We start from the raw sequence: 11,221 nt of genomic DNA, 5'->3' as shown, positions 1-11,221 counted from the left end.
AACATTATAACTCTTTAAACTTAACACTTGTGTTGGATTTTTCATACTATGCTTCCGCTACTTATACTATGTTTTGGAAATGAACACCAATTGTATTGTGATGAATTACATTTACACTTACTTATTATTTACATATTCAATATGATTGGTGGCTTGATCCTGGTCAGTCACGCTCCCAAGCGGTGATACTCCGCGGGTGGATTTTGGGGGTGTGACAGATTGGTATCAGAGCCAGGTTATAGATAACTTGGTTTTAATATGGGGAAAACGTTTTTATTAAAACCAGACTATAACCAGTACAGTGCTCAACGATCCACAATGACGCCTCGCTCCACGTGCAAGACTCAACATCCTAGGTAATAGGGTTTATGTTTATTACCTACATGCTAGAATTACATAGAACTTTGCTCGTGGTATGCCTAGATTACATTGCCTACTATTCGTTATTGCTTGGGAAAACTTGTGTGCTTACTCTCTTCTGTCATCGCACTATTCGCGAACCTCTCTCACTTATGTTACATTTGCTATGAAGATCATGGCCGGACGTATTAACTTGACTCAAGCCCAGTTGACGGCTCTCATCAACGAACAAGTTGCTGCGGCACTTGCAGCGGCACAAGCAGGTAGTATACCCTGCAGTTGTGACTCACACTGGGATCTTTAGATCCAACATTCCTAAACCAACTCTTGTGTTTAACCTTGTCCTATTCTTACACACTAGGTCAACACGCTCAGCAACCTGTTTGCACTTTCAAGAATTTCATGGACTGTCGTCCTAGCACGTTCAGTGGCACGGAGGGAGCAGTGGGACTCCTCCATTGGTTTGAAAAACTCGAGTCGGTGTTCGAGATGTGTGAATGCCCTGAGGCTCGCAGGGTGAAGTACGCCACTGGTACTCTAGAAGGAATTGCGCTGACTTGGTGGAACGTGCAAGTTCAGATTTTAGGGCTGGCAGCTGCTAACGCCACCCCTTGGAATGATTTCAAAGAACTCATCAAACGAGAATACTGCACACGTGAGGACATCCACAAGTTGGAAGTGGAGCTCTACCATCTGAAAATGACAGGGTCGGAAATTTAAGCTTATACGAAACGGTCAAACGAGCTGGCCATCTTGTGTCCAACTATGGTGGACCCTCCAGTCAAGCGCATTGAGTTGTACCTCAAGGGGTTAGCACCTGAAATTCAGAGCCATGTGACATCGGCTAACCTTAATAATATCCAGGATATCCAGCGTCTTGCTCATCGCCTCACGGATCAGGCAGTGGAACAAAACAGGCTACCTAAGCGCATCAGCGCTACTGCTACCGTTACCACTTCTGCTACTCCCGCTACTCCCAGTGACAACAAGAGAAAATGGGAGGGGGATTCCAGCAAGGGTTCAGCTTCAGTTCAGTCCCAGGTTCAGCAGCAAAAGACTGACCACTACCAGAGTCCCAGTCAGCAATCTTCTGGTAGTCGCGGGCAGAGAGTTTATCGCGGAAATCACCCCAGGTGCAACAACTGTAACAGACACCACAGCGGCCAGTGTAACAAGGGTCGTTGCCAGAGGTGTCTCAAGATGGGTCATGAGGCCAAGGATTGTAGGAGCCCGTGGCCTGTAACTCAGAATCAGCAACAGCAGCAAACACCGCAGAATCAACAACAGGGCAACAAGGGATGTTTTCATTGTGGCGCTGAAGGTCACTTCAAAAGACACTGCCCTCAGTTAAACCGAAACCAGAACAACAACAACAACAACAACAACAATAACCAAGGCAACGGAAACAACAACGGTGGGAACAAGAACGGCAACGAAGCTAGGGGACGTGCATTTGTGCTGGGGCAGGGTGATGCCAGGAATGATCCCAACGTGGTTATGGGTAAGTTTCTTCTTGACGACTTTTATGTTACTGTATTGTTTGATTTGGGTGCGGATACCAGTTATATGTCTCTAAAAGTTAGCCAAATGTTAAAACGTGCACCAACTCCCTTACACACCAAGCATGTCGTAGAGTTAGCTAACGGTAAAAGTCTAGAGGCCACACACATAGTGTAGGTTGTAATCTTATCCTCGCTGGTCAGACTTTCTCTATCGACCTCATTCCTATAGTTCTGGGTAGTTTCGACATCGTCATTGGTATGGACTGGTTATCCAAACAGCAAGCAGAGATCCTATGTAAGGAGAAGATCATTCGTATTCCCCGTTCTGGTAAAGAACCTCTCGAAGTTCAAGGCGACAAGAGTGGTGCCGTGGTTGGCATCATCTCCTTCCTGAAGGCCCAAAAGTGTTTATGAAAGGGGTACACTGCCATTTTGGCACTAGTTACTGATGCATCAACGAAAGAGAAAAGAATAGAGGATATCCCAGTTGTACGAGATTTTCCTCAAGTGTTTCCTGAAGATTTACCTGGGCTACCGCCTCATCGCCAAGTCGAATTCCAGATTGAACTAGCTCCTGGAGCAGCACCTATAGCTCGCGCACCGTATCGGTTAGCTCCAACCGAACTGGAAGAACTGTCTAAGCAATTGCAAGAGCTCTTGGATAAGGGCTTCATTCGTCCTAGCTCTTCGCCTTGGGGAGCTCCAGTGTTATTCGTGAAAAAGAAGGACGCTACCTTCCGGATGTGCATAGATTACCGCGAACTCAACAAGGTTGACAGTGAAGAATCGCTATCCTCTGCCACGTATTGATGACTTATTCGACCAGTTGCAAGGGTCGAATTACTACTCCAAGATTGACCTGAGGTCAGGTTACCATCAGCTATCCGGGATGAGGACGTCTCTAAGACAGCATTCAGAACTCGCTACGGCCACTACGAGTTTCTAGTCATGCCGTTCGGGCTAACGAACGCACCTGCAGTTTTCATGGATCTAATGAACAGAGTGTGCAAGCCTTATTTAGACAAGTTCGTGATTGTTTTCATCGACGACATCCTGATCTACTCCAAGAGTCAGGAGGTACACGAGCAGCACTTACGACTTATCTTGGGACTTCTTCGGAAGGAACAACTGTACGCCAAGTTTTCAAAATGTGACTTCTGGCTTCGTGAAGTCCATTTTCTATGCCATGTGATAAACAAGGATGGGATTCATGTTGATCCATCCAAGGTGGACTCGATCAGGAACTGGCATGCACCACGTACACCAACGGAAATACGCCAATTCTTGGGTTTGGCGGGTTATTACAGACGGTTCATCAAAGACTTCTCAAAGATCGCACAGCCGCTTACATTGCTGACACAGAAGGGTGTCACTTATCGTTGGGGTAATCCCCAGGAAACAACTTTTCAGCACCTAAAGGATAGGCTCTGCAGCGCACCTATTCTCTCATTGCCAGAGGGCGCGGACGACTTTGTGGTTTACTGCGACGCATCAATTCAGGGTCTTGGTTGTGTATTGATGCAAAGGAATAAAGTCAATGCCTACGCTTCGCGGCAACTTAAAGTTCATGAACGGAACTACACGATGCACGATTTAGAGCTGGGAGCTATTGTTTTTGCGCTTAAGATATGGCGACATTACCTGTACAGTACCAAGTGCACCATCTACACCGATCACAGGAGTCTCGAACATATCTTCAAGCAGAAGGAATTGAACATGCGACAACGTCGATGGGTCGAGCTACTAAACGATTACGAATGCGCCATCAAGTACCATCCAGGCAAAGCCAATGTTGTGGCTGATGCCCTCAGTCGAAAAGATACTACACCTAGGCGTGTACGAGCCTTGCAGCTCACTATTCAGTCCAGTCTTCCTGCTCAGATACGAGATGCTCAGGTAGAAGCATTGAAAACAGAAAACGTCAGGGCTGAAGCCCTACGCGGCTCAAGGCAACGATTAGAACAAAGGGAAGACGGCGCCTACTATGTAACGGGGCGTATTTGGGTCCCACTATATGGCGGTTTACGAGAACTTGTGATGGATGAAGCACACAAGTCTCGCTACTCGGTACATCCTGGTTCGGATAAAATGTACCACGATCTTAGAACTACGTACTGGTGGCCTAGCATGAAGGCCCACATAGCAACTTACGTCGGCAAGTGTTTGACCTGTGCGAGGGTCAAGACGGAGTACCAGAAACCCTCAGGCCTACTTCAGCAACCAAAGATACCACAATGGAAATGGGAACAAATTTCCATGGATTTTGTTACTGGCCTGCCTAGATCCCAGCGTGGGAACGATACTATTTGGGTAATCGTGGATCGACTCATAAAGTCTGCTCACTTCTTGGCTATCAAGGAAACTGACAAGTTCTCTACATTAGCAGACATTTACTTGAAAGAAGTTGTTTCGAGGCACGGAGTGCCAACCTCTATTATTTCGGATCGGGATGCACGATTCACTTCAGAACTATGGTAAGCAATGCACAAAGCTTTTGGCTCACGGCTAGACATGAGCACAGCATATCACCCTCAGACGGATGGGCAGTCTGAGCGCACGATTCAAACCCTAGAAGACATGCTTCGGGCATGTGTTATTGATTTCGGCAACAGCTGGGAAAAGCATCTCCCTTTAGTGGAGTTTTCATACAATAACAGTTACCACACCAGCATTCAGGCCGCTCCATTCGAGGCATTGTACGGACATAAATGCCGGTCACCTCTCTGTTGGGCAGAGGTGGGGGATAGTCAAATCACAGGTCCAGAACTTGTAGTTGATGCTACTGAACGAATTGCACAGATACGACAACGCACGGTGGCAGCTCGCGACCGTCAGAAAAGTTACGCTGATAAGCGCAGGAAACCGCTCGAGTTCCAAGTTGGGGATCGAGTGCTACTCAAAGTCTCACCCTGGAAGGGTGTGGTTCGTTTTGGTAAACGAGGCAAGCTCAATCCGCGGTATGTTGGACCATTCGAAATCATTGAAAGAATAGGCAAAGTGGCCTACAAACTGAACCTACCAGCTGAACTCGGTGCAGTTCACAATGTTTTCCACGTGTCGAATCTGAAGAAGTGTCTGTCAGATGAGACCCTCATAGTTCCTTTGAAGGAGCTCACTATCGACGAGCAGTTGCGATTCGTCGAGGAACCAGTAGAAATCACGGACCGGGATGTTAAGGTCCTCAAGCACACTAGAATACCTCTTGTACGAGTTCGTTGGAACTCCCGTCGTGGCCCAGAGTTCACATGGGAACGAGAAGACCAAATGAAACTCAAGTATCCCCAATTATTCGGAAACCATGCAACCACTACTGAGGCTGAAGCTACTACAGAATTTCGGGACGAAATTCCAAATCAACGGGGGGATGATGTGACACCCCAGGAAAACCAGTAGACGATAAAACTTAACTAGCTTCCTCAGTAACCGCATGCTAAATTTCGGGACGAAATTTCTTTCAAGTTGGGGGATAATGTGACAACTCGAGTTTCCGAGATTCCACTTTCGCATTTATTGCACGTTCACTGTTTGTTTAGTTGCTTACTTACACAATTTGTTTGCTTTGTAACTGTACACGTTGTGATTTGATAAAGTGTATTGTGATTGCTGCATGGTTGTGTGTTATTTTACGAATGATTTAACAAATACATGAACTTGGTGATGAAACTGTAAATTATATGTGGTGTGTGTGTTTTGTGTAAAGGATGATACTTAGGGGTGTTTAGTGGTAATAATGAAAATAAAACAAAACCCCTTAACCCTAGTCATTCTCACCAATTTCAATCATACGGCACTTCAAATCATTCTCTCTACAATCATTTCTCTCATCATTCTTGGCTACACAAGTTCCCTTGCATCAATCTTGATCTTCCAATCCATCTAGAATCAATCTAAGGTAAACGTTTAATGATTGTTTGTTGATTATCAATGGTTATTTGATTCATGCAAAACCCTAGTCACCAAACAATGACTCTGTGGTTATTAAAGATTCTGATTGTTGTGAAATGGTTTATGATCAGTTGTGTAATCACTTGCCTGATGTTAAGATGCCTGATATGTTAGAATTGTTTGATTGTTGATTAGATTACAGCATTGCCAATGTATGAAAATTAGGGTTTTTGATCGTAACCTGCAATGTAACTGTTCCATTGATATTCTGTAAAATGGTTTTGGAATTCACGCATGTGATAACTCAGAGTTAAGTGTCATGACTTTTAGTCACAAGTCCGAATTTTGTAAAGGAACTAAAGGTCCGAATTTTAGTAAACAGTGTATGATCCGAATTTTACAAGACATGTGGTCCGACTTTTATGATGTACATGTGGTCCGACTTTTATGATGTACATGTGGTCCGACTTTTATGTTAAGATGCTTGGTCCGAACTTTGTAATGCACACACATAAGGTCCGAGTTTTGTAGAATGATAGGAGGTCCGAGTTTTGTAGAATGATAGGAGGTCCGAGTTTTATTGTGCTATATGTCCGAGTTATATGAATAAAGTATGGTCCGACTTTTGATGAGGATGTAAAGTCCGAGTTTTAAGAGGGGTGTTTGGTCCGAGTTCTGAAGAGGGGTGTTTGGTCCGACTTTTACAAGTGATGCATGGTCCGAATTCTTGTTGGTGATATATAGTCCGAGTTTTTGTTAATGCTTGAAAGGTCCGAGTTTGTTGATGCCTGTAATGTTAAACATAATACTTATGAACTAGAATTTTTGCATGACTAATAAGACCCGATGTTATGGTAAAGCCTGATATAGTTGATTTAATCTGATTTCTTGGATTGTGAATGTTCAATGTTAAACAGAGCATGTTATCAGTTGTATAGCGTATTCATTGGATTAATTTGAACTTGTATAGCCGATAAATGCAATGTGTTGGTTGTTACTTGCATGTACGTGATGATCTTGACTGTTAGTCGAACCTTGTGAATGTAAACTAATTGCGAATACGTGCATAACTTTAGGACTCGATTGATTATTTGTGAGCTTATACCTAGCATACCGAGCAAACCAAGGTGAGTTCACACTCTTACCAAGGCATGGGATTCCCGGTGGGTAGGGAATAGGATTGAAGGAAAAGGATTGGTGAATTATTTGGATTTACACTGTTACTAGACTATCTACCATCGTCCTCGGTTGCGAAGGACCCTTACGTAAAACCTACGTAATACTTGTGCTTACTACTGTCCTCAGGGTTCGAGGGACACTTACGTAAAACCTACGTAAACTCATACATATTACTGTCCTAGGGTTATGAAGGACACTTACGTAAAACCTACGTAAACCCCAGCGTACCACTGTCCTCGGGATAAGAAGGACACTTACGTAAAACCTACGTAAACCTCGTACGTACTACTGTTCTCGGGTTAAGAAGAACACTTATGGTTACCTCTAGTCAAGTACATACACACATGGGAAGCCCCCACTAAATGAACATACAATTGACTTAGTTAATAACGCATGGTGATGCAACGAACTTACTATTACGAACTTACTTACTATGAACTCGCTCAACTAGTTGTTGACCTTCTGTTACATGCCTTGCAGGATCATAGGTACTCATGGAGCTTGCACGGGAGGCGCGGTCGTTGTGGACATGGATTGTGGGTGTTTCGATGAAAACATTATGACTCTTTAAACTTAACACTTGTGTTGGATTTTTCATACTATGCTTCCGCTACTTATACTATGTTTTGGAAATGAACACCAATTGTATTGTGATGAATTACATTTACACTTACTTATTATTTACATGTTCAATATGATTGGTGGCTTGATCCTGGTCAGTCACGCTCCCAAGCGGTGATACTTCGCGGGTGGATTTTGGGGGTGTGACATTTTATACATTCAAGACATATTTTAAAGGCTTATACATACAGACTTACACATGAACTCGCTCAACTTTTTGTTGATATTTTTAAACTACATGTATTTCAGGGAATTAATCGGATCCGGCAAGTGATGCATGTTAGTCAAGCTGCGTACAAAATAAAGATGTCATCCAGGGTCGTAGGGTTTGGGAATGTAACTCCTTCATGGACGGGTTGCATGTCTCTAATCCTCGTTTTGTTGGTAGTCCTTTGTTGAGACTTATGAACTCGTTTTAAACAAGTCATGGTTTGTAATGTATTTTGGGGTTGACATTTTAAGACAATTATTGTTGTGCATTTCTCTAAACTATATGAATGGATGAACATCACGTACTTTTATCATATAGCATTGTTGTGATTGTTGCTATGGTATTAAGAAGTCACACCAAATAATCCAAGCTTCCGCAAAAGCCAGGGCGTGACATAAAGTTAATGGGATTAAACCATTTCCTTTGAGTGAGGTAAAAATAAAATGGGAGAAGAAAGGTTGATGTAACACTTGGGTGACTAATAGAAAAAGACCACAAACAAAACGCTGACTATACTTCAGCTAGCTTAAGCTAAAATGTGGGGGGGGGGTCATGGTTGGGACATGATCCGACATGTAGGAACATGAATGGTTTTAGATGGTGGATTAGAGGTGGGTGATATGACACTAACGTGACGGGTAATGAGGGTTATGACCACACCCTATAGTCTTTGCAGATGATTTTAAGTATCTAAACAAAAACTAAAAATCAATAATCATTTTATAAATTTTTTTCAGTCAACATCTTCATTTTCATTTAAATAAATTTCCTTATTAGAATCCATCAAAAATACATCTTTTGATGTGTATTAAACAATCTAACCCTTTAACATATATTATCATTTTATTGGTTCCAAACTCCAAGATTTTTTAACCTATTTATTATTTTAATAATATAATTTTATTATGATTACGTGAGTGTGGTGCTACTTACACAATCTTGTATCTCTATATAAACCCCCACCCTTCCATCCCCTTTCTTCTTGGGTTTTCATCTTGTTCTCACCCTCGAGCCCCACCCTCACCCTTTCCTTCAATGGCGGTTTCTTCTTCACCTTCATCCAAAAAACAAGAAACCATTCACTTTGACCCAAGTGCCCCTCCTCCCTTCAAGGTGGCGGACATTCGGGCCGCCATTCCGGCTCATTGTTGGGTCAAGAACCCATGGCGGTCACTTGGATATGTTCTTAGGGACATTTTGGTCATTTCATCGCTCGTCGCCATTGCGGTTTTGTTCAAAAATTGTTCGTGGGTCTGGCCGGTTTATTGGGTGGCTCAAGGGACAATGTTTTGGGCTATATTTGTTCTTGGTCATGATTGGTACTATGAATTGTTTAGTTGTACCTTGTGCATTGATGGCTTGTACTTTGTGCTTGTGTACATTTCTAGATCTGAAATCTTGGTTTTCATTTTTTTTTTTTTTGGTTTTTTTAGTGGGCATGGAAGCTTTTCAGACATCCCTAATCTCAATAGCATTGTGGGCCACATCTTGCATTCGGCCATCCTCGTACCCTATCATGGGTGGTAAGTTAAGTGAAATTACCGATTTACCCTTTTAATGTATAATTATTTATTTTGTTTTATTTTTTTGTTGGGAATATAGGAGAATCAGTCATAGAACCCATCATCAAAACCATGGTCATGTCGAAAATGATGAATCATGGGTGCCGGTAAATATCTACATTATTTTATTAATATTATTATTTATGTTTTTGTTTGTTTTTTGTTCTCCCAGTTGCTTGCTGGCTCTTTATATATATATATAAAGTGATTGCTGTTCAAAAAAAAATATTATTATTTATGGAATATTAATTAATATTATATTTCCAGTTGACGGAAAAAACTTACACGAAATTAGATGCTCCGACAAAGCTGCTCAGATTCAAAGTCCCCCTTCCCTTATTCGCATACCCTTTATACTTGGTAAAATATTCATTCGTCACGATGCATTGTCGGCTTGTACCGTACAACTTGTTGATGCGCACCGACCTGTTTAATCTAATAGTGTTTTGTATAAACAGTGGAAAAGGAGCCCCGGGAAATCAGGGTCACATTTCAACCCATATAGTGACATGTTTGCCCCAAATGAAAGGGGTTATATAGTGACATCGACTTTGTGTTGGACTCTAATGGTGGCAATTCTAGTCTATTTATCAACTGTGATTGGCCCAACCCTATTGTTCAAGCTTTATATAGTTCCTTATTTGGTAAATATTTTGTATTTTTTATTTCTAGGGTATTTTCGTCATTTTTATTTACTTAACGTATTTTTATCTATAGATATTTGTGATGTGGTTGGATTTTGTTACTTATTTACATCACCATGGGCATGAGCAAAAGCTTCCTTGGTACCGCGGCAAGGTAAAGGTCAACTTAGCCTCGTATACATGTTTTGGTAGATTATAGTGTTACTGCGGGTTGGATTACGGGTTAAGTAATTCATGTACGGGTTTAATCGAATCAGGATAAAAATGTATTTTCATTTATACATATATACTTGTATGTAACTTTTTTCCATATTCTTGTTGGGCCTATGTATATACATATATAGAGTTTTGGCGGTTTAAAAAAAGTTATATGTTGAAAGTGACCAATTACGGTTTATGTTTTTAATGATTTTGAATAGGAATGGAGTTATTTGAGGGGAGGGTTGACCACCGTTGACCGGGATTACGGGATCTTCAACAACATCCATCATGACATCGGCACTCATGTCGTCCATCATCTTTTCCCGCAAATCCCACACTATCACTTGATAGAAGCGGTATATATCTTTCTTGTTGAAATTTTATGTTTTGTAACTCTTGATCATCTTTTTATCTTATCAATTACATTACTTGTTATGTAGACAAATGCGGCAAAGCCGGTGCTTGGGAACTATTATCGAGAGCCCAAAAAGTCCGGTCCAATACCAATTCACTTGATAGATAACTTGGTTAGAAGCATCAAACAAGACCATTACGTTAGCGACTCTGGTGACATCGTTTACTACCAAACCGATTATCGAATGATGGGCAAGAAGATCGAGTGACTAGACCTGAATTCCAAGATTTCATTATGAGAGAAAAGGCTTAAGAAGGAAAATAAAACACTTACATTAGTGCATTGTTGGATATTGAATCATGAAAGTTTTGTAATTTGATTTTAATTGGTGAAGGGATCATATTACTAAACTTTGTTTTGTTTCAGGTTGAGTATTATCTTTGTGCTATAAAGTATAAAAACAATAATTGATATTCTTGGTGCTATAAATTACTTTATCAACAGATTACACAATGACAAATTTCTTTCAAGTCATGAAAGTTTTAAGGTTTTTGAAAGGTCGTTGTATGTACATGTCAATTTATATTCAAAAGGGGGTTGCGGCGCAACTTGTTGCCTGTTTACCTGCCAGTTGATTGTAATTTGTTATTTTGGCATTTTAATGAATTTGAATTATAAGCTTAAAAAACGCTACATTCTGT

The 11,221-nt window shown here is 41.5% G+C and overlaps 1 protein-coding gene across 1 annotated transcript; it reads left to right on the top strand.

Annotated features, from left to right (window-relative positions):
- Positions 1–8,619: 8,619 nt before the first annotated feature.
- Positions 8,620–10,993, top strand: LOC110872089 (acyl-lipid omega-3 desaturase (cytochrome b5), endoplasmic reticulum). Its single transcript, XM_022120856.2, has 8 exons — positions 8,620–9,077; positions 9,192–9,281; positions 9,361–9,427; positions 9,588–9,680; positions 9,779–9,964; positions 10,038–10,118; positions 10,384–10,521; positions 10,606–10,993. The coding sequence occupies exons 1-8, from the start codon at positions 8,794–8,796 to the stop codon at positions 10,786–10,788; spliced, it is 1,122 nt and encodes a 373-aa protein (XP_021976548.1). The 5' UTR covers positions 8,620–8,793; the 3' UTR covers positions 10,789–10,993.
- Positions 10,994–11,221: the final 228 nt, after the last annotated feature.

The sequence above is a fragment of the Helianthus annuus genome, chromosome 11 (genome assembly GCF_002127325.2).
Source record: "Helianthus annuus cultivar XRQ/B chromosome 11, HanXRQr2.0-SUNRISE, whole genome shotgun sequence".
Lineage (NCBI taxonomy): Eukaryota > Viridiplantae > Streptophyta > Magnoliopsida > Asterales > Asteraceae > Helianthus > Helianthus annuus.
Note: the sequence above shows the minus strand (reverse complement) of the source record. Positions and strands in the feature narration are given on the sequence as shown.